At 46.5% G+C, this 24,004-nt stretch overlaps 1 protein-coding gene across 3 annotated transcripts in view; it reads right to left on the bottom strand.

The window, feature by feature from the left end:
• SUMF1 (sulfatase modifying factor 1) overlaps nt 1–24,004 on the bottom strand; it is an 85,825-nt gene that overhangs the window by 39,165 nt on the left and 22,656 nt on the right. For all 3 annotated transcript variants that reach the window (XM_081073310.1, XM_081073311.1, XM_081073309.1), the window contains exons 4-7: nt 15,810–15,892; nt 13,849–13,971; nt 13,008–13,122; nt 8,116–8,229 (exon numbers count right to left, since the gene is read on the bottom strand). In XM_081073310.1, coding sequence (XP_080929436.1) covers nt 8,116–8,229; nt 13,008–13,122; nt 13,849–13,971; nt 15,810–15,892 — 435 coding nt within the window. The remainder of the gene's footprint in view (nt 1–8,115; nt 8,230–13,007; nt 13,123–13,848; nt 13,972–15,809; nt 15,893–24,004) is intronic.

Raw genomic sequence — 24,004 nt, 5'->3', positions numbered from 1 at the left:
AACCGACTTGCCAAATCAATAATTTTAAAGAACAATTCAGAGGAAATAAGAGACGAGGAAGGTAAGAAGGGGAGGAAACTGATTTAAAATCTCAAGCTATAAAAGGCCGTAGGTCCAATATCTTGCCTCCGCCTGCTTTTGGAAGAAGCCACTGCATGACACAGCAATTCACATCTCTTAAATTATCTTTCACATTTATAACACTTCTGGAAATTGCTGACGTAGGCAGCTTGTGAGAAAATCCTACAAGGAAGTGAGCAGACCTTCACGCTGCATGTTTCAAAACACACCTGGAGTCCAGTAAATCCTGAGTCTTGAGATGAGAACACCCGGCACCGAATCCTGACGCTGCAAATCAAATTCCAAATCTGGGGCAAAGTCTACACTTCCCTCCTCTCCAACAGTTCTCCTAAGAAACGGGATGAAGACCACATGCCTCCTTTTGCACAATCAGGAACATTTTGAGGATATGAGAAATAAAGGGAGAGAGAAAAAGCACATGGAGCCCTTTAAGGCGGGGGGCGGGGGGGGGGGCTTGTAATTGCAAAGTATAAGCGCTTTGACTTGACTCCCCTCAAAAGCTCTAGGCAGCAGGGGAAAGCTGCCTCTCACACAAGGAGGCAGGTCTGAGGCATAGCTCTTCTTTTGTACCCCAAAACACACTTGTCGCGAATAATCCAGAAAGCTCGAGAGGAGACAGGCTTGGTGACCGACTTCACATTGACAGCGAGCACAAGTTTCCTTCCCAAACAACTGTCAATGATTGCACACCTCTGATTAGGAGCGCTGTGGGTAGGGTTTACGAAGATGGGCTGTGGTGTGGGAACCGTCGTAAAGAAGAGAATTATCCTGTGTCAGAACACACATATATGTGAAGTGAGCCTTTGACTGAAAAGCGCGATGAGATCAGGCCTTAGCTGAAAACATTAAGTATAAACCAGGGGCTGAGATATTGGGGGCGTGTTGGGAGAGTCGTTGCAATACTGAGAACCACAAACTGTCCGGGGAAGCCCCGGGTATGAATACGACGGGACAGGTGGCCCACAGAGATGGACACGGCACGCCACACCACACCTGGTAGAGAGGTCTGGTCTGGACATAGCACCATCTGGTCTGGACATAGCGCCGAAGCTGCTGGCTGTCAATTCACACCCCAAACCACACCAAGACAGGAGACAAGACCGCAGGCAACTGACCCAGAATGGAGGCCGACTTCCCCCCAGAACTGGGGGAGTACCCCTCCTCTGCCCAGAAAAGCTGCTTAGGCCTGGCCTGTCAGCAGTGGACCTAAATAAACAAGGGGGCCAGGTGAGAACACTGCAAGCCCTCCCTCCCCTCCCCCCACGGTTATTTCTGGGTGAACGGAGGTGCAGGGAAGGAATAAACCTCTGAAAGGAAGCCCAAAACCTGGGCTTGGGTTCTGACTTCCTAAGCCACTGGGGCAAAGCGTCCGTTGCCATGCAAGTAAAGAACCATAACGAGGGAAATGGAAATTCAAACTCTCTGTAGACCAGGATTATGTGCTGCTTATGTCTGCCCCAGCACAGAGCAAGTGCTCATTTAATAAATGCTTATGAAATAAATGAAAGAAAAGGAACATAATCCATCTAATAAACAGTAAGAAGAGCTGAAGGGGAAGGGTTCTCACAAAGGAAACGGTCCAGCTGAGAGGCATGTGGAAAATACCACTTGTCTCCCATTTACTGAGTGGGACAGGGCTAAGAGCTCTCATCTCTTCTCAATCCTCAGAGCAGCCTGACCTCCTTCAATTTTATTGTCACTCCCATTTTATAGATGGGTCACAGAATCAAAAGATGTCACTCCTTTCCCCAGGCCATCAGGCGGCAGAACCAGGATGAGGGCGCAGGTCTGACTCCTCCTAAGCGCGTGGCTACCAGCTTCTTCTCTACCCACTTTCACCTACACTTCAGGCCAGCACACACCCCAAGGCAGCTGCCCAGACTTACCGCCAGCACCCCAAGAGCACTTTCTAGATGAAGCACTAGCCAGACAAGGGCGACATGACTCACCGAAAACCCCAGGACATCTGAAAGCTAAATCCCTATGGAAACATGGGCTACTGGCCTTGCGTCCATCATGGGATGGTTCCGTTATCCAGGGCAGCAGGAAGAACCTGCCCAGGGACAGAGAGCAAACCAGCACATGAGCCCACTCTGTTCGTCGACATGTCTGTTATGACCCAGCCCCCTGGGGGCAGGCCTTCTGCCAGCCCAATCTTAGAGCACATGCCTCGCCCTCCCCACGAGTGCTGTGTGCTGTGGAAAAGCCTTTTCACAGAGCACACTGAGCTAAGGAAGACAACGTAAGGTCATTCCCCAACACCCCTAGCCAGTTAGCTACCAGTATTCCTTAAACAGCTCTGATACACCCATAGGAGAGGAAACACACTGCAGCAGAACTAGAAGAAACAAGCGGACGTACACACACACACACACACACACACACACACACACACCCCTTCACTGCCCTTTGGTTCTGAGCATCACGCCTTGGAACGGAAGGGTAAGCAGAGAGCAGCTGTGACTCAGGGTACCTACGGCTCAGCATTTTCTTCAAGACATTTGGAATCCAAGGACCGGGCACAGTGACCTCGCCAACTGCTGCCCCCTCTCACGGGCACCTCCTCATGGGAGCCCCCATTCACAGCTTCAACCTGCAGAGGACAGAGCTCACCGAGGTGCCCACGCCGACCACGCCAGTGCCACGTCTTGGCACCGTGCGTCTCCACGTAGCTGACGACCACCCCGCCTCTCGCAGGACTGTACGCTTCTCAACTGCCAGGCCTTCTCAACTGGCATCCCCAGGAGCAGAGGCCACCCCAACACACCACATCCTCAGGACACGTGGGTGGGCCCAGGACCACGTGCTCTGCCTGGAGCCTGTCCCATTCATGTGTCAAGGACAAACACACGGCCAAAGCCGACGGCTGTAATAAGCTGGAAGGGGATACCGACTGATGGTCACAGTGATTTCTATAAGCTCTCTCCATAACAAACTGAATTTGATGGAGAGACCAGACAGGCTCTGCATTAATCTTCGAAACACAGCCACAAAACATAAAGATAAAATTCAAATGGTTTCTTTAAAGACCGCTTTAAAAAAATAGGTGTATAGCAACAATATTTGTGGGACTTAGCCTAAAATCAATACATATGAGAGGAAAAAAGGGAAGCTTTAGTTGGCCACAAGCTGACGAGGAGCCAGCGGTGAGCTGCTGCTCTTCCTGCCACTGCTCGTGATGACAGTAACAGTACTCACGGGAGTAATAGTGGAGTACTAATGATGATTGACACAGAGCTGCCATGGGTGGTAGGCTTACTTTGCCAAGTGTTGTGCTAAGAGCCTGGAAACATTCTCTCAGTTCCTCATAACAAATCTCTGACAGAGGAACCTTCACCCCCATTTAAGAAAGAGGCAAACTGAGTCCCAGAGTAGTTAAGTGACTTGCTCAAGGTCACTCACCTAGTAAACCACAGTTATAGCAACAAAATTCAAGCCCCACTTGATTGGATTCCAGTGGCTCAACTCTGAACCGCTGAGCTACTCTGACAACTGATGAGAGAGAATGATCAACAGGAAAGCCCGCTCCTATTTGCGTCCATCGGGGAACACCTGGGATTCTGTGCAGACTTCTGGGTGCCCACTTAGAAAGAGGGGCTTTTTCTCACTCATGTTATTCAGAGGTATGTAACCTGAGTTGCCTTGGATTGGAAACCAAGCTATCCAAGGCACAGCTGAAGTAATGGGGACGCTGGTCTAGAAACAGCAAGACAAGGGGCACTCACGGTGATCACCTTCGGGTATCTGAAAAGCGGCCACGTACAGGAAGGAGAGAAGAGGTGTGTCCTCACCGACTGCAGAGTGAGGACCACTCAGAGGAAGCTCGGGGGTGGCGCGAGGGGACCACAGGAACCCTCAGTGAGATCATCTGATTCCACAGCTGCCCCAGGGGTTAGAGTGCCTGCTTCCTAGAAGCCCACAGCTGTCAGGGGCCTCAGAGAGGGATTCCTGCCGGCGGGGGGAGGCAGAGCCCACCACCACTGAGCAAACTAAGAGGGGCTGTGACACATTTGGGTGTGCTGCTCTTTGCGCTCAGAAAGCCAGCAGCTGTACCATAAGGCTCTGAAGGTAAGTGTATTGAGAAGTGGAAACAAACAGTATTCTTACGAAGTTCCAGATAGCAGCTGGAAGTCAAGCAAGAAGCATGTGTTTGGATAATGTGTTTACAGGATCTAAATATCTGAGCCATCGATATTCAAGCTCATTTCTATTTCTCAGCAGCTCTTCTTTGTTGGATGAGCAAACTTGCTCCAGAACGACAAAGAAAAGTGGCAACGAATTCATTAGCTCTTTCGCCAGGAAGGTTCCCATCTTCCATTAGGAAGAAAAAGATGAAATTATTTTCCTAAACATAATCCCAATAATTTCATGAGATAGGTGTAATTATTCCCAATTTATAGGTAAGGAAATTTGACATATATTCTACACTTAGAGGGATTCCTTTAATATTAAGTGACAGCTATCATCCAACTTTCTGTGACATATTCCAAGACTGAAGTTCTTTCTCTTAGGAAAAAGCAGCTGCCCAAGTGAAACTGTGTCCCTGTAAATTAGCTCAGCCCCTCCTGTCACATAATCAGTGAGGGGGGCAGCATGGCACCTGGCAGTGAGGTGAGGATGCAGGTGTGGAAAAGAAGGACGCTACATGAGCTCTCCACATTCCTTTACTGGGGGCACTACGTACGCCACGATTAACCAGGCTCTCAAGGTTAGCTAGCTGCAAAGGAAAAAACACACAAGTCACTGTTTTTAACTTAAAACTAGCAGCAGCAATGGCCACACTCTGGACTGTGTCTGCACGGAAAGGGGTGATGCCATCTTAAGCAGCTTCAGAAAACACATACACACGTGTACACACACAATCCCCAAAACCTCCGACCAACTAAGACCAAACTGACCCTCACTTCAAACAGCCAAATACCTCAGCTTTTCTCAGGATTGTGTGGACACAGCACACTGGCTTCTGCCACAAATGATTGCCCAATAAAATAAATACTAGTCATTGGCCTTTGCTTCCTGGAAGACACTGAATCAGAAAGAGAGAGTCCCTGAACAGCCTCAACACTGACTTTCCCCAAGTCTCAACACTGACTTTCCCCAAGCGCTCCAAAGAAGCTTTAAAGTGATTTGCCATCAGGAGTTAGTCTTGGAGCTGACATACATGCATGACACTGAAGAGGTCTGTTCCCATATCAAAATGTTTACTAATCACACAGACTTTTTGGTTCAAATCTTTCCCTGAAAATGCCTGCTTCTAACAAGCCTTTGCTTTTGAAACGCTTGGAGTAGGAACAGTGGTCAAACCTCCCTCAGTTCTGCATATCTGGAATTGGTTTTACTGTCGGACCCACTACTACGCACCTGCTTCTTTGCCAGGCACTGGAGATGCACAGTCCAGCAGGGAAGGAAGCAAAGATATTAAAACCTCAAAGGAAATGGGAGTTTTAAACAGACCCGCTTAGAACTAGCATAGCTGTGACGAACTGCAAGGCTCAAATCCCAGATAGAAGGGAAGTCCAGAAAGGTGAGCCTGTTTTCCCCTGTAATAGAAGTTGCCAGAAGCAAAGGTAAATCCTCTCTAGAGAAAGATCAGATGATCCAGATCTCAATAATCTTTACAGCTTTTCACATACAATGTCTGGGACTCAATCAGAAATAACTAGGCATGTGAGAAAACAAGATGTGACTGAAAACCAAGAACAATAACAGACAACAAAAGCAGATCACAGGGCAGCCTAGAGTTATCAAATGCAGATTTTAAAATACGGTGATTGAAAAAACCACAGTGAGGTAGTACTACACACTGACCAGAACAGCTTAAATTAAAAATACCAACAATACCAAATATTGAATAGGAGAACAGTTTTTGTTCTTTTTCTTTCGTTAAAAGAAATACAGTAAATACAATAAACCGTTAATATATGTAACTCTAAATGGTTGGTACATAAGAGCCTGTTATTCTATTTTGTGTACTCTCCTGAATTTTTGTAACATGTCATAATTAAATGTGGAAAAAAGAAGAAAAAGGTATGGCTAAAGAGAGATCAGCAAGGGCTAAATTATCTTAGCCTTGAAAACTCATGTTCAAGAGTCTGTACTTCATTCTTCATACCAGAACCAATTGCAGGATTCTAATCAGAGGAGTAATGGTGCTAGATTTGCTCTCTGTGAGGATGGTTCTAGCTGCCATGGAGCAGAGGGAGTGAAGGTGGGGGCCCAACAGGGAGGCTGTCCCAGTCACCCAGATGAGAGACGATTGTGGCTTGTCGGCTACCAATGAAGGGAAGTTGCAAAGATTTGAATGACAGAGCATGAGTTTTCTAGAGAGCTGGGGTGTAGTTCTCAAAATCGTTCAATTTTATCTGTCAAGTCAGGAAGCAATGAGACCACTGTGACAAAGAGAAAGCTTACATGAGAACAATTTATAGAGCAAGGACAACATCTAAGAGAGAGCCTGGGACTGGTGAAAACAATGTGAATTTTCCTGCAAATCCTTAGGAGAAACGCAAGCAATTATAAAACGGAAAGCTAATAAGCACTCAGCTCGACAACAGATGGTCGGAGAGCTACATTCCCAACTTGCCAGGATTCTGAAGCCTGGTGCGGCCCCTTCACACTGGCAGATGCTTTCATCTGAGGGGAAAATTCTATTTCTGATTCTGACAGCAAAGGCCAAGTCACACATTGCCAGTAGAAATGGCATTTCTCCGCCACAAACCCAGGGAGACATTGTCTTGTTCTCACTTTGGAGACGCGGGCTTTCTCTGACCGCTACTCCCACCGGCCCTGCCAGAAAGTACAAGGAAAACAAGGAAGAAAGCACAGTTTCTGAAGAACGCAGCTTTTTCATCTGCACCCAGGAAGGCAGACCTGTGTGTCTAGATTATTCATGAGCAGCCCATGGGTTCTGCTGTGGAGAGAAACGCAAGCACATCAAACAAATGTATCCCCACTTCTGAAAAAGGGCCTGAGGCAGAGTCTGACAATTTCTTCAATTGCTCTGAGCTGTTTAACCCTGCACTGAGAAGAGATGGAAGAATCCATTTTCTTTACCATTATCCTTTGTGCCTTTTCAAAAGTTTAAGGTGTCAAATTGAGCATATCGAGTTCCCAGTCAAGCTGGGTTGGGTATAAACATACATTGACTATCTAGTTTGCTAGAGATAAGATGTTTACATGGTGTTTTTGCCCCAATCTGTTTACACAACAAAAAAATATTCAGATGTTCTTTTTCAACAAAGTACTTTGGACACACACACCATGTAGTGTCTCCATTTTTGTTTATTATGCTGGGAGAGCGTGGTTTCAGAAGCAGAGTAGTATGCTAGTTGCATTCAACATTGTTCCCATATCAGAAAAAGGAAAACTGAGACAAATGTGGTTGTCCTGAATTTCTAAGCCATGTGATGCATGGACCTGATACATTGCAGAGTTTGGGAAATAATTACTGAATGACTCGACTTCCTGACCCAACCACCCAGGAAGCAGTACCCTTTCTCGTTTTCTCCAAAGAATGTTCCTCAATCAAAATTCCAACCAGTCAAAATTCAGGCAACTCATTACATGATAAACACCACCTAGCGGATCTCACTAGTTATTGATAAGACATTAACAATGTTTGCATAGTTATTTATCTATCTCACTCTGATCAGCTTAGGAGACCGAATAGAATTTCGAAAGCTATCGCTGATTCCCTGAAATAATTACCCTCATCACCACCGAGCAGCACATAAAATGCACACAGACACTTTCACACAATGCTTTCAGGTTGAAATAAGAGACATGTGCTTAATATCCCTCTGGGGAAATTATAAGATTACTTCCAAGGTGGCGAACACACAATGAAATATAGGCGATGTATTATAGAATTGTACACTTAAAACCTATATAATTTTACTAACCAATGTCACCCCAATAAATAATAACGAAAAGAAAAAACCAGATGAATTCCAAGAGTATGTAAATACCCCTCAGAAACAGGAAGTTCTTGCCATCACTGCTCGGGGAGGGATCCGTACACAGGACGATACTCACTGGGTTAAGCGTTTCTGCAGCGGAATGGTGCACGGACCACCAGTCTGAAGTCCACTCCCACGCGTTCCCTACTATGTTGTATAGGCCATAACCGTTGGGAGGAAAGGCATCAACCTAAAAACACAAAAAGGAAACATACTATCAAACTACTCATCTTGTTTAGAAAACCTCTGTGGTGCAGAAATGCACTAAGCACTATGACTTCAAGTCTGAATATTAATTTTCATCCCAACAGTCAAAATACAATTTGGCCAATGTAAAAATAAAAATATAGAAAATAAAGAAAGAGATATTGTTCAGCTTTGAGCTCTCAAGGGGAGTTGAGAAACCTGAGGCAAGTTTATACATATTACATGGTAAGGAAGCCAGCAAAATTATTCCTAAGAGAGGCACTAATATTGATCACAAATCAAATCTGTATCTGATTGGGGAGGTAGATGATATTTAGATCTGCAAAGCATAACAGAAGCTTTATACTAGACCAAGTATAAGTCTTGTCATCAGAGCTCAGCTGGCCACACAATGTCTTTTAGCTCTGAAGACCCCAGGGCAATTCTGTGTTTTCCACCAGCCCCTTCCAACTCACTATCTTATCTTTAAGCCTCAGCCACTATCATCAAAACACTGAGGGGACTTATTTTTATAAAGAAAATGTGAATTCATTATCAAGTGTATTTGTAATAAAGGGTTTGCAGTCTCTGGAATCTGGAAACATGAGGCAAACTGTACAGTTCTTCAGCCAGCAATTATATCACATTTCAAAGGCACGTCAGACAATCTGCCACATAATATTGTCACAGACACAGAACCAAAGTGAAAAATTTTTGTAAGGGGGGGGAGGGCGGGCAAGAGAAAAAACTGTAACTGAACAATAGTCAATGCAGAACAGTTTTGTATTTTAGTGACTTAAATTTTTTACCAACATTTTTAATGGAAATCCTCAAACTGAAAGAAAAATTTCATTTTTTCAAATGAAAAAAATGATCAAGTTATCCTTGGGGCTTATTTAAAAAATATTTTTGTAAATTCATATTGGTTTTTTTTTCTCCCTGCACTGCTGAAGGAGAACTAAAGGAATGAACAAACTGAAATTCATTTCTATTTGGCTTCAGGTTTCAGGTGTAGACATGGATACATAAACATCTGAGTCCTGGGCCATCAGTATGGAGAACGTAAGCTGAGGAGGCGGGAAGCTGTCGTTTTCACCACTCTGCCTCTGTACTCAGCATTCATTACGGACCAACACTACCTAGTCGGTGGTTCATCGGGTAATTCCATGCACGTGGGCTACAGGCAGGAAGGAGTTCAATCACATAAGATGTCAAGCAGCAAAATGAGGAAGAAAAGAAGAATGCACCAAAAATAAAAAAGTCCAATTCTACAGGGCAGAGCGGGGTGAGTAGGGAAAGAGATGAGTGGGAAGAGAATGGAAGCAAACGCCCCAGAAATTCCCAAGAGGGAGAGATTTCTGGGTGAAGGTGCTTCCTCCCCAACGAAGGTAGATGTGTGTGGGTAGCCCTGGGAGTTGGGGTCAGAGTTCAAAGGTAGGAGGGACAGTAAAGGAGTAGAGGCCACAGGCACAAACTGTTTCAAGAATCTGGAGATGATCAGAGAGCGCAGGTGAAATAACAGTTGGAAGGCATAGGAAGGAAAAGAAGAAATTAATGTATTTCAGGGAGAGAAGGGAAGGCGCGAAGGAGCCAGAGGCAGGAGCAATTAAGAGATGGACATCCCGGGGGACTCATTTTTCAGACTCATAGAATGTGGGGGCGGCAGGGAAGGCGCTCCCCTTCCCCAGGAATTTAATCTATCTGGCACTGTTAAACCATAAGATAAAGAAATAATAGTATCCACTCAGAGGTTTGGAAGTTTTTTTCCCTTTAAATAATTTGAAGTTCAGGTGAGGTGAAATCAGCAGGTGACCACCCCCAAAATTATCCTATGTGGACCTGCCACTACAAGGAATATAAATTTTAACTGCTTGTTGTTAAGTTAATCACATTAACCAAAGCTTCCTTCCAGGAATCTCAGAAGAGAACAAGCGTACGTGAAAAATACTTCAAACACTCATTTTCAAACACTCATTTTCAGGTGAATGAGCTGAAAGGTATTAAAATTAAAACACAATAATAACCACATACCAGCAGCCTAGCAAAATATAAATCCAGTTCTTTAGTGGTCAGAATAGTTTGCTCAGTTTGAAATCACATGGGAAATAATAAAATACATGAAACATGGGTGAGGGAGCGATTTCACTGTCACCTACCCCATCCTCACGGCTAAATTCCCGCTCTCAGTGACCAGAGCATGTGGCACAACAGGGCAGCTAAGGTGGACCTGCGCTCACTTGCCGTGCAAACAGTCCCCATCTGAGACACAGATCTGAAGTCTTATTCCAGACACAGGCGGAAGCCACTTCCCTGTAGCTGGCTTGCTCCTCTGTCCTCAGGTCCTGTTTCTCAAACCGGTTCTTTGAGGCGTTCTGGGACTCGTTCTAACTTTGTCTTAGGAAAGTCCACGGCAATTTCTTCAGGTAAGTTCTGCTGACAATACTCCAAGCGGACATCTGCTGAACTCCAAGTTCATGTACCAACTCTAAGCATCGGCAGAGTGTCCTAATTTCATATGGAACACTGTGTTTTCTGAAAACCTGCACTGACCTGAGAATTAATGGCAATTTTCTTTGGATGCTCACGTGCTTACACAACGATATGAAATTCTGTAACAGTAAGTACTATAAAACATTCATAACATCCATACAGCCTCCTCTAGAACTGACCTTTCACTGGCACTGACAGGCGCTTATATAATGGGGTGCTGCGAGGCCCAGGCCTTAGGCGTCCAGGCTTTGCAGGAGCCCTGCGTCTCAGAGCCTACGGGTCCAGGACGGGGAGCCAGGCTGCGGAGGCCCTTCTCGGGCCAGACGCCCCCACGTGGCCCCTGCCGGAGAAAGCTGCACACTCCTTAGCCGTGTGTAATGCTCTGACGGCTGCGGTCCTGCTGTCTGCATCAGCCGACGTCTTTCCTGGGGTCTTCCGAGCCTCATGGCGCATCTTACCCGAAATTCAGTCTATCCTGCCACACCAGTTTTGCTGACCAAAAGTGCCCAGAAGGCACAGACTGGGCATCTTACCCACGCGGAGTTTGAGAAACGTTGAGATTGTTTAGTCCCCAAGACCTCTAATCACTTGTTTTACAATTGTTCAATTATTGTGAATAATTGGCGTCTGTGAGCACCAGCGGATCCTGAAGGAAACTTCAGGGGAACCAAGTACCAGGTCTGAATAGTATTTCGCCTCCTCTGAGCAATGCAGTCATTAGCCATTGGCTTGTGTTGGTTCCTTCACCGTAAAACTAACTCAAATACGGGATTTTACGTGCACACGCAGGCGCTCTCGTACCTATTCAAGGGCTACCTACATATTCTCACGCAATTTCTTTTTTTCACTAAAAATAAACCTGTAATGTTTTAACTGCTATAGCTCGAAATATTTTTAAATTTCTGGCATGTCAAGAGTCTCCTCACGCTTCATCTTTTCCAAAATGTCTTGTATATAGCAATATATACAAGATAATAGATTTATTATTTAATATTTCAGTGGAAATTTTGCAACCATTTGATTATGTTCTGATATGTAACATATCTGTGTTACACTTATGAATAAATTTTGGAAGAATTATTTTTGTGTGAAACAAAATTACAAATATTTAAGAAATGACAGCTGTTTGAAAGATTGTTGAAAGAAAATTCTTCTCGGAAAAAACAAACTCAGGAAGGTGCGAACTCCCCACCACAAGACTGCTTTCCTCGCTGTGTTTAGAGAAAATGCGATGTTTTTAACATTGCTTCATTATCGTGTGATTTTGCTGTCAAGAGAGCCGTGAGAAAGAAAGCTTTGTACATGTGTGGAGGGAAACGTGCCCCACGGATTCTGGAAAACACTTTGGCCATATATCTAAAATGCTCACCAAGAAAACTTTCTGCTCTTTGACTCATTACTTTCACTGCCTGGAGTCTAGCTTAAAAATATCATCAGAGAGACATTTAATATTTATGTACAAGAAGTTCACTGTGCTATTTAGCAAAAAATCAGATATAACCTAAATTAGGGTTCATTCAAATGACCGGTTCTCCAGCTGCTAAAAGGCAACGTATTTGTGAAGAACTGTTTTCAGATAAAATGTTCCTGATGGTGAGCAGGGAAAAGGAGTAGGATGCTAAGTATTGTGTTTAGTATAACAAAAGCACTGTGTAAAACACATGTGTGTACACACAGCCCAGAAACACACGCACCGGCATATACGTGTAAGGCAGGGAAGGGCACCGGCTTTCGGGACCAACCACCTGGTTCGAGGCCCAGCTGTGCTGCTATCCAGCAGCTCACCTGGAAAACGGGGATAACAGTGCCTACTGACAGAGCTGAGCCCACCTCGAAGCCAGTATCATGAAATGGCTCAGCCCCCGCCAGCACACTGCAAGCACCCTCTATCTACCAGCCATCTTAGCAGCAGCACCCAGGGGCTGACAGGGGTTGTCTCTGACACCCGGCATTCCAGTGCCTTTTCCTTTTCCCCTCTATCTCCTTTTGTTTTTCCAAAGTTTCTATTAGGTTGGTGCAAAAGTAACTGCAGTTTTTGCAATTATTTTCAACCTCTTAAACCGCAATTACTTTTGCATCAACCTAACACAACAAGCATGATGGAATCAGAAAAGAAAATGTATTATGAAGACAGACCGCTTGCTTGCTTCTTAGTGTCTGCTCCGTGTGGTCCTGGGTGAACCCAGGAAGGGGGCAGCCGGGTGGTCAGAGGGCCAGCAAGGCCTCGCACACACCCCCACTCATTTGTGCGTGCCCATCACTGCTGCCCTCCTTGCCAGCCTCGCTACTCACAGGCGCCGTGCCGCGGAAGCCGTCCTCGCCAGTGTTGGTCACAGGAAAGTCGCCCTGCCAAAGGTTGGCGTAGTGCTGGCCTCTCGGCTGCAGCTTGTTGCCCCAGGGGAAGAGTCTGTCAGGAGAGACACAGGCGTCAGCCTGTCACACTGGCACTGAGGTCAAGGTCAGGAGTGCCATGAAACGGGGACCCCTGCTCGCTCCTTCTGAGTGAGATGTTTTGGTTTTACTTCAATGTATTACATAAATAAATAAAGCTTTTAATCGGTATTTTTTTCACTTCTACGTAACTAGCTCATGTCAAGTTCACAACAACCTCCGTCTCTCTGGAGCCCTCAGGAAGCCTGAAATAAATCACGTAACTAACAGAAGGGCTCGGAGAAGGCTGGGTAGCCGGCCTCATTCTGGACTTATATGGTAGCGTGATCAGGCACCGTCACACCACACTTTTATAAAGCTTCGCTATTTTAAGGAGCCTTGCCTAGAAGATGTGACCCAAACATGAGCCTCTGTCTCGTGGCCCTGGAAGCGGACAAACCCCGCTGCCACCGGAGATGTCTGCAATGAGAAAACGCTAAGGCAAGGCAGCCGGCCAGCAGGATGTAAGGAGGGCCACGGAATCCCAGGGGCTGGACTGCTGGGGGCGTCTGGGGCCCCAGGGAGCTTTGTGGGGCTGGGAGGGGTTGTGGCCCGCCCATGGGAGTCTCCGAGTCACTTCACGGACATGAGGAAAGCCCAGACAGCCGTGGCTGTGGTTTAGACCAACTCCCCAAGCAAAGCAGTCCCAGGTTTAGGGAAAGGCAGCACACGGCTGGGTGGGGCGAGCCCCTCCGAGTAGTACCTGTTCTGCAGGCCTCCTCGACAGCTGTACTCCCACTCGGCCTCCGTGGGCAAGCGCTTTCCAGCCCACGCGCAGTAGGCCACGGCATCGTGCCAGGAGACGTGGAGAACCGGGTGGTCTGGCCTGGGGAGAGCAAGAGAGCCGCTGGAGCAGGGAACAGGACCCGGCTTCCTCTCAGCGCCCACAGTCACCCTCGGGTCACTCGTGACACTGAGGGGTCCTGGTCCCCAACACGAGCCCCAGCTGTGCCACATCTGTCCCCTCCACCGCAGGGTTCTGACATCCCAGGCTCCCGAGTAGGCGATACTTCCTTTTAGGAGTACACTCAAAACATTTCTTCACTTTGTGCGAGGCCTAGACCCCCCCAGAATCTCACCTGGTCACTTGGTAGGTGGCTGTGGAGATGTACAACCCAGGTCCCCTCTAAGCACTGGGAGTGCTGACAGCTTCCAGCCATCGGCTCCTTCGGGGTTTTCCACAGCTGCAGAGGGCCAGCTCAGAGCCCCCAGGGACTAACCACAGCAGGGGCAGAAGGCCCAGCCACTTCAGCCACCACAGCTCAGTCCTGCGGGATTGGCTGGCTGGGATCCTTGGGCCTGCCTGTAGTCTTGGCTTCAGCCCCTGCCCCTCCCACGGGTGTGGGCCCCTCGTAAGTGCTCAGCACCCCACGCTCCATCTCAGCCTCTGTGCCCGAGAACCCAAACTGTGACACTTTGTGTCTTTCTACTACAGATTAGCCAGCTAACCTGCCTCACTCTAGCAGATTCCAAGCAAATGCTTATTTTTCCTAAGGGTACAGAAGGCTAGGGAAGGTTACGGGGAAAGTCTGAGCACAGGAGACACACACATTGACCCAGCACCATGTCACTTTCATTCCCGTTCACTCTTTTCCCAGTGGGCACTCATTCCTACTGCACCCCTCAAACAGCGTTGAGTCCCCCGCAGTAACCACCACGTGGCTTTACCGCTTCTTCTAACAGTGTTTCCTGCCTGCCTGTTACGTGCCAGTCACCGCTTTAGCACTGACGAGAAGCACTTTTCTCAGAAGACAGACGCAGTCAGTAAAGCACACACCCCTCTGGGCTTGCCTTCTCCCCACAGCTTCTCCTTCTCCTTCTCCTCTTAAATTCACTGGGAGCTGAGCGGTCCCGTCCACCCGAGGAACCCAGGAAGCCTACGTCTGACTTCCCACCTTGCAACCCCTCCCACCAGAGGCTGCTGACTCAGGCTCCCCAGCTCTGCGCCATTTCTTGAGGGGCTGTGCTCCAGGGGCTCCCAGGTCCCTGGCAATGAGCACAACACCCAAGAATGTTGGGAAAAATAGAGGCTCAAATGCCCATCTGAAAAAGTAGGTTAGGAGAGCAGGCTTCTTGGGCTGTTGAGACGCTGAGTCCTGGGCCAACCCTTTCTCCACCTCCAGGGCTTAACGGGTGACGCTATTTTTGCTTGAGATAATTATTTCCTTGCCACCCGAGAGACACGCTGGCCCACTTGCCACTCGGCGGTCTTTCAGTCAGATGGAAGCTTCGAAGTGTGTCAGTCAGGACCGGAGGTAGGGAGCAGGGCCCCACTGCCAAGGCCTGAGCGCCTGCCGTGGGCCCCTGGCACCACACAACTACTCATCTATAAACGGTCTTCTTCCTCAAACCGACCCACTCAGGAGAGGAGCAGACAGGTTGCAGAGATAAACACGTCATGAGATTTGTCACTGGTCTGCAAAGGGGAAAACAAACCCTACACGACAGGACAGAGGAAGGAAAGAGGCCACTTATTAAGAGTCTCTGTGAGCTCGGCAGTGGTTGGGACTTTACGTACATTATTATTTCCTGCCATTTTATTGTCCTACCAATCAGAGTTTGTCATTCTTGCCCTTTTACGGATGCAGATAGCACTAAGTCCTTGGCACCAGCACAGGAATCTACTGGGCAGGAAACACGTCCCCGGGGGAGACCCAGCCTCACCTGTGCAGGACAGTTGAGTCGGGCCCTTCTGGGTGCCTCCAGTTGGCGCCTTTGACAGGTAACCACCAGGGAGCAGCCGCAACCTCAAAGCAACCCAGAACAACTGTGGTTAGCGACGATGGCTCTAGAAAACACTGACTCAGTCAGGGCAGCGAAAATCTCAGTCTTCAACTTCCACTTGAGCTACCAAACAAATACCTTTACCAGCATATCAAAAAGTAAAGATTTTCATGTAAGGAAATCTTTAACCAAAAAGGATTATCTCATCACAAAGCACCACAGTGACCAAATAAGTATGTATTTAAATGGTGTGTTTATGTCCAAGACTTTTTAGAAGCTGCGCTGCTAGGTAATCCTCTGTCAGGTCTACCAAGTGAGAGATGGGTAGTACAGTCGTGGTTAAAAGATGGGGAAACAGAGTTAACCTTACAATTAAGTAATGGGCTGACGGCAGCCCAGGTGGCCAGAGATCAAGCTGAAACAGGGTAGAAAGCTGGGGTGTTTTCAGAAGACCCTGGCTCCATTTCCAGCCCCAAACAAGCTGTGTGGCCCTGGGCAAGCACCCTACTTACCTGGCCCTCCGTGTCCTCATCTCTGAAATGGGGGCAGCCACTGCCTCACCGATGACCTCAGACTACAGAGGAGGCTGATGGAGGTAGGATTGGGACGTGTTCCCAGGACCTCAACTACTACTTTACAATTCTGCGAATCCAAATAACAATCGCAAGTGGGCCTCATTTAGTGCCAGGTTCAGAACATGGCTTTGGAGCCAAAGATTTGAATCACCACTCTGCCACTCATAGCATGACCCTGGGCACCTCTGACCCTCTCGAAGCCTGTTTTGTCCTTTGTAGATGGAGACAGAAACAATACCAACCTCCCGGGTAATTATAAGGGTGGGCTGTGACATAAGCAAGGGCTTATGACTGTGCTGGCACCGAGCGAGCCCTCAGCAGAGGGCCAGCAGCAAGCACGGCCTCAGGACCGGCAGGCAGGACCGGGCCACCACAGAACGCCAGCAGCGCCACGGCCGCTAGCACTGACTGATGAGCAGGAGTGTGCACATGACTCTTCCAACGTAAACGGGAGCAGACTCAAGGTCATCCCCAGGGCACCCCTGGCCTCCTGACGAGCTCACAGGAGGGGACGAGAAGGGGGTTGTGTTCCCACTGACAATCACAGCAATCACCAAACACACCGAACCCTGTTCTCGTTCCTTCTTCTTTTCACATCAGCACAATCAAAACATTCATGGTATTCTAATCACAATTTGATGGAAAAAGCCAGATTCTTTCATTTTTCAACAAAAGAGGCATTATGTCCTTAAAGGGCATTACTGCGAGGGGTTTTATTTTTCAGAGAGCAGGAGAGGTGAAAGGCATGGCCTCTTCCTCCGTCACCTGGGGCAGGGCCCAAACTTTAAGGTGGAGTGTTCTCCTGATTGGACTGCTTGATGCCAGGAGCCAGTGACACGTAATTCATTCCCTGTCAGGACAGAGCGTGCACAGAAAGCCCAGGTCATCCCCCTGGGCCCCGGTATCTTCAGCTCACTCACCCAGCTCTACCCCGCCCCCAACACCGATAAAGTAGGCCATCAGAAGGTTATATTCTTAAATTTAAAAAAAGAACTAAAAAACACAAATATGGCAGAATGTTAACGTGAGTTCAAATCTGGGCAGTAGAAACTAGAATGCCTGCTTTTCTTGTATCTTTGTGTTTTGAAATATTTCATCATTAGCAACTTAGAAAAAAAGCCTGCTTTCTCGAAGCTGTTGTACTGCTGATGGACATTTGGGTAGTTTCCGCTTTGGGCCTATTCGGAACTGTGCCATTCCTCTGAACTTTCTTAAGAGCTCCTGACTTGGGGTTCATGCACATGTACCTCTGTGGATGGCACAGCGTGGAGGGGAACTGCCGGGGCTCTGGAGCTCAGCGCACATACGTGCATGGCTGTAAGAGAGACCGCCAACACAAGCCTGCAGAGCAGAAGCCTCCAAGCCGCCCACCCCTTCTTCATGGGGGCGCGTGCATGGACTGGGCGTATGGACAGGAGACGCCGGGGCAGCTGCTCAAGCCGCCTCTTCGGACATGCCCCGTCCTCTTTCCTTTGGTTCTCTCTGGTTACAAATACTTCCTGAGACCCACAATCGGCCAGGCACTGAGTCTAATTCCCACAGTCCTCAGAGTATGATTTCCGACTCTTGGTATATTGACAGTTTTTAGATTATTTATTTTATATATTTATCGTGCATGGTAAATTGCACAAAGTGGGGTACAGAGTGTGAACCTAGTCACCTCACTTTTCCTTCAGAAATGTCTACAAAACTCCAATTGGTGGGTCCAGGAAGTACCACCTTACACGCGTCAGTGCTTGGCTCGGACACAGTTTCCTCCCCACTGTACACACACACTTTCTCTGATCCTGTTCCTTTCTTCCAGCATCCCTTTTTTCTGATATCTTTCACATTACTTTAGAAACTCAGCCAAAAGGGACCACTAGCTCACACAACTTGAAGTGAGAGGGCTGTGCAATGATCACCTGGCTTAGGGACGTGTGCAGTGAAACAGGACGAGCAGACACTGGCGGACACATGGGGAAGGGACCCCGTGAGAACACTGTGCTCGGCCCACAGCCACAAGCTGCTCTTTCTCCAATAGTAAGACCTGCATGAGTATGCGAAGACGTACCGACAGTATTATAACATTATTGCTCATTACACATTACAAAATAACCCATCCTTGACATCCATCCATCCAAAGGAAAACTATACAATTAGCAAAACACACTCCAATGTGGACACATGTATATGTCATAAAGATATCCTGTACAATAGAACACATCTGGTTGCTTTTCTACAAAATATATACATACGAATGTATGTTATTCTAATCTGAAGGTAAAAAGTCTGGAAGAATACACACGCATTTAACAGGGGCAAAGGCTGGGGGAGTAAGAATATGCTTTTTCAGAATGAACGCGTATTACTACAATAGGCTTCCTCAGCCTCGCCAGTACTGCCACGAGGCCAGGTCACTCCTTGGTAGGACTGTAAGATGTTTAGCAGTATCCCTGGCCTCTCCCCACTGGACACCCCCAGCACCCTCCCCCCCACCCAACTGTGGCAACCAAACATGTCTCCAGACATTGTCAAATGCCCTCTGGGAGGAACACAATAACCCCCTGCACCATGATAATCAGAAAAAAAAGACTTCTTCTTAAACGTTCATATATAGTTCTTTGTGGCACAGCGGTAAGACCATCCCATCCTGGGGCCAGGCTGCTGGAGTGGGAACCACAGCACCACCATTTAAAGCCACCTGATTTTGGGCTCCTTATTTAAGCTCTCTGGGCCTCCGTTTCCTCATCTGTAAAATGGGGACACTACCACTAGTACCCATGTCCTTGGGCTGTTGTGAGGATTAAACAAGGAAACTATGTAAAGAGCTCAGAACAGTCCCTGGTACCCAGTAAGAATCACAGAAGTGTTAGCTCTCATTATCACTGTTATTCATTTATGTTATTGCATGTTGCAATATTTTCTAAGAACTTTCAAAGAACATCTATTATAATTAGTGAAAATCTGTCCCCAATACATCTTTAGCATGAGCCCCACAAGCCACCTGCCAGCTCACCCTTTGCAAAGACTGATAGACAGAGAAAAAGATCAGAACAAGTGTCGTTCCCACAGAAGTGTCAGGAAGAGGGTGTGTTGTCATCTGCCATCACAGTCGTCACGTGAGAAGCAACTACACAGAATTTCACCCATTCCCTGAAGCGGGCAGTCCCAGGAGTGGGGCAGCGGAGGGGTGGGGGTAAACAGAAAGCAGGAGGCATTCCATTCACCAAGCCAAGCCGCAGACTAGACAAAGCTTGGGGGCCTGCGGGAGTAGCACACCAGCGCCTGTCTGTGAAGACCTGCCATTCCCATGGTGATGGTCAGCTGCACTTCCTCGGGTGACACGTGAACAAAGAAAGACAACTCATGGAAGTCACCCCACAACACAGGTCCGCCATCCCAGTCAAGCTGCCCTGGGAAATCCACAATATTCTCTGGCCAAATTTACGACAAATCCCATCCAATGTCATGAGATGACTTCCTTTTCTATACTTCGCTATTAACTCCATGTTTTAAAAAATGTGTTCTTAAACTCCTGGTCGTGTCTTGAAAACAAATATTATTCTACTTTGCTTAGGCACTTATGAGACAAACATCTTTTGAGAATCACGTATGAGCCAGTTCTAATCAAGGTTATACCGCAAATTATGTCATCGCTTACTCCTTTTCTTTAAGGAATGGTTTTCAGGTGTGTTGTGTGCAGGGTGCCTGCCAGCAGCAACGTGCGTGGACTGGCGTCTACCCTAAGCCTCATCCTAAAGAGAAACCTATTCTGGATGTGGTTGCCCACATTTTCTGTTCAACTGAGACACTTCTAGAATCATGGTGTTCCCTTAGATCCAGGGGAAAAGGACTTTAACATGACCTATTTCTAGTCAACCATCTCCATAGCAACTGTCTTGGGCTTAAGTTGAAACAGCTGTCTGTCCCAGACAGCCAGTGACCAATTACAATGTAAATAGGACCCATGTGAGTACTGCTGTCCCTTGAGAAATGGACCTCGGAGAGCAAAGACGACTTTTCCCACGTCTCCCCAGGGACAGAACGAGACATGTAGTAACCGCTTAAAGAAAAGGGGAGGCTAGCCAGGTGCCTTCATCTTGCCAGCGGTGGTCAATGATACTTCGTATACACGCACAGTCTAGAAGAAGTCAGCACAGGAAAAGGATGGAGCGCTGTGTAATTACGCATATTCAAGTGTAAAGACGGCAAGTTCACAACTTTACAACTCTCCTCTTAAAAATTAAATGCGTTACGACAAGCAAATTAAAAAGATGAAAGTGTCTCAAAACGTAGTATACACATGACAGTTGCCCCTATAAAAACAGCCTGGGAGGGTTTTTCAACTGGCACCAGTGAACAATAAGAAACTGCAGATCCACTCAAATTCATGAAATATAAATAAAACCGGAGGAGAATCTAACAACTGAAGGAATCAGATGGAATAGAAAACACACTGTGACTAAAAATCTCTTTGTTCAGCACCCACCAGAAATGTGGAAAGTGGAGAACAAGGCTTGAAAAACAGAGTAAAAACAAATTCATCAGTAAAATAGATAGGTAGTCAAGTCTGACAGCTTAGTTCAAATTAATTCTAATCAGGTACCTTGACTACTTAATAGAAGGCGTGAGAAAAATACTGCTTTTTCAAATAGAGTATAAATATTTATGAAACTTAGAGCAAATCTGAAAGTTTTCAATATTCTTTGCCTCAGTTCTCTGTGAAATTCCTGGAGCTGGAATACAGTGCATTCTCAGGGCACCAGTGAATGTATTCAGACACTCATCACGGGAGGCCTGCAGCCCTAGGCAGTCATTCATTGTAGACAACGTGCAAAAAATAAAAACGGCCACGGAATCTCTGGGCTCCAAGAACACTGAAAAGTGATCCAGTTTACTCATTCTCAGTTGACATCTGCATAAATATGGGGAAAGTTGATGTGGGCTTTTAAATTAATAGAAACAAGCGAAAATGATTCTTTTTTTGTCCAAAAATAATTTTTTACTTCTTTAAGCAAAGAGGTGACCATGTAAATTGATATAACCTATCTTAAACACACTGGACAACACTCAGGACCGTGTCACGTGCATACCCAGCGAGGAGACCATTGAGTCCCTTATCGTACGTCCATATGAAGGAATACAGCGTAGTCATTAAAAATTATATGCAGATGGGGCGGGCGGTTGGTTCAGTGGTTAGAGCGCAGAGCGTATAACACCAAGGTCGCCGGTTCGACTCCCACATGGGCCAGCGAGCTGCGCCCTCCACAACTAGATTGAAAACGATGACCTGGAGCTGATGGGTCCCGGAAGAACACATCGTTCCCCAATATTCCCCAATTAAAAAAAAATTAATTATATACAGGAACCATGTAATTACTTGGATAAATGTTCACCCTCTGCAGAAAGTGAAAAGAGCCAGTACATCTGTACAAGCCACTTAACAATATGTTCACATATGGACACATATGCACACACCACCACCATCCCCTCCCCCAAGAAAAGATCAGTAGTACATACGTACACTGAAATGTCTGAAAGAGTTCTTCTTTCTGGGTAGTGAGATTGTAGGTGATAGTTGATGTTCTTTTCTGTGCCATTTTTTAAATTTCTAAATTAGCTACAGTGAACATATTTTTATTCAGACTGTCTACGGTTTTTCTTTTAATGGAACTAAGACAATTTTACACTGAAAAAAACAAAAGTAAGAAATATTAATTTTTTTAATTTAATTTAAAATTGCTTATATTTACCATTCTACTGAAACTTTATTTTTATATTCATTTTCCAGTTTCATCAATAAGCATACACATTTTTACATATTTTTCCAAAATTATATATTAATTGTTTGCACTAATTTTATTATTTTTTACATTTTATCTGGACTTCAAAACAAACATTTTTCATGGCTACACAATCGTGTCACGTTGATATACCATAACTTAACAATCTCCTAACATTGAACCACTGAAGTTATATTCAACTCTGTTGCTTTTTTGCTGTTATAAATAACACTATAGTGAACATCTTCAGAGATCTTCATTTGTTTTGCTTCTACTAAACTTCCAGAAGTGACGTCACTGTACCTAAGAATACAGCTCTTCCTAAATGTCATCATTAAAAAAAAATCCATAATGGGTTTTTTTTAACTAAAGTTAAAACTTTACTTGCCATAATAATTTTAAAATAAAAATGCAGTATCTATGCTATGTGTGTTACCCTGTTATCTATTCAACTATCTATTCTACTCTCCTGTTATCTATTCTAAGTTACAGTGATGAGTATTTACACATACTGCACTGGGCCATTGGGGACACTTTGTGGGTCTCCCCTCTGAGGCTGTAGTTTTCCAAGGCAGAAGTCCTGGGCCTCTGGAGGTGAAGTAAAAAAAATATTTCTTTGAAACCCTACCTGTAGCCACAGCCCTGGTAGTGACAAGAACCCGGTTGGTGCACAGAACAGTTATAAATTCTGCAAGTGGAACACTTATTCTTTCTATAGGGATCGAATCTTGCATTTTTTTGAGGTCAAACCTCCATTTCCATTCAGCTTTCTTCCACCACTTTCTGCGGCATTCCTTGCACCATCTTTCCATGTGTCTGGAGTGACAACACACCACCTTTCCACGAAGATCCCCTCAGCCGCGGAAGCAGGGACAGTGTGAAAACATCAATACTACAGCCAGGGAAGGATCCCACTTCTGGGTTACAGCAACCCACTTCCGGCCCCTCTGCCCTGCCCAGTCTACCCCAGGAAAAGCCCACAAAGGATTTTTTAATCTACAGCATAATAGATGGTGTGGCCGGTCTCCCTCTGGAAAGTGGGTGCGTCTATGGAAAAGCCATGGCAGCCCACAGCAAGGTGTTTCGTACGAAACACAAGCAGGCTCCATGGCGGCGCCTGAAGTTGCTACTTACTGGCTGACGTACAGATCTTTGTCAACGTGTAAAACCGGGAAATTACAGAAAGTAGATTGATTGAGTGAAAGCACAGTTCATTGATTCTGTGCTTTCTTCTTCATGCTTTACAAGCTCTGAAGCTTCTGAGAAAAGGGGTCAAAAATAGAAAAAGGCATCCTAAGCAGGAGAGATTCTGTCACTCAGGCTGTTTTGCAGGTACACCACCATGGGTATGCGTAAGAGAAGAAAAGGACGGGTGCCATCACTCAGCAGGGTATCGCAGGAAGGGGCGGGCTCCTGCTGCAAAGGCAGCCCAGGCTCAAATCAGACATGCTCTCCTGCCTGTGGGTAGACGGGCCTCTAACCAACAGATTGTTCCTAATCCACAGCCAAAGCCAAGGGCCTCCCAGAGGTGGTCCATCGCCTGAGCCTCCTTATGCTCCCAAGGCGCACCTGGAACACCTGACATTCCTTTTGGACCACCTTGCACACGTTGGTAGGATGATCCCAGTGCAGTCACCGCTCACTCTTCTCCAGGCTCGGTTACAGAGCCAACCGTCCGCAGGCTCTCCCATCTCAAGCTAAGGGCACCAGCACCTCTCAGTCACTCAGGCCAAAGCCTAGGAGTCATACTTGACTGCTCCCTCGCCTTGCTCCCCTGCACTCTCAGGTTACTTCC

Source organism: Rhinolophus hipposideros (genome assembly GCF_964194185.1).
Source record: "Rhinolophus hipposideros genome assembly, chromosome: 14".
Taxonomy (NCBI): Eukaryota; Metazoa; Chordata; class Mammalia; order Chiroptera; family Rhinolophidae; genus Rhinolophus; species Rhinolophus hipposideros.
This window is presented reverse-complemented; position numbering and strand designations above follow the sequence as displayed.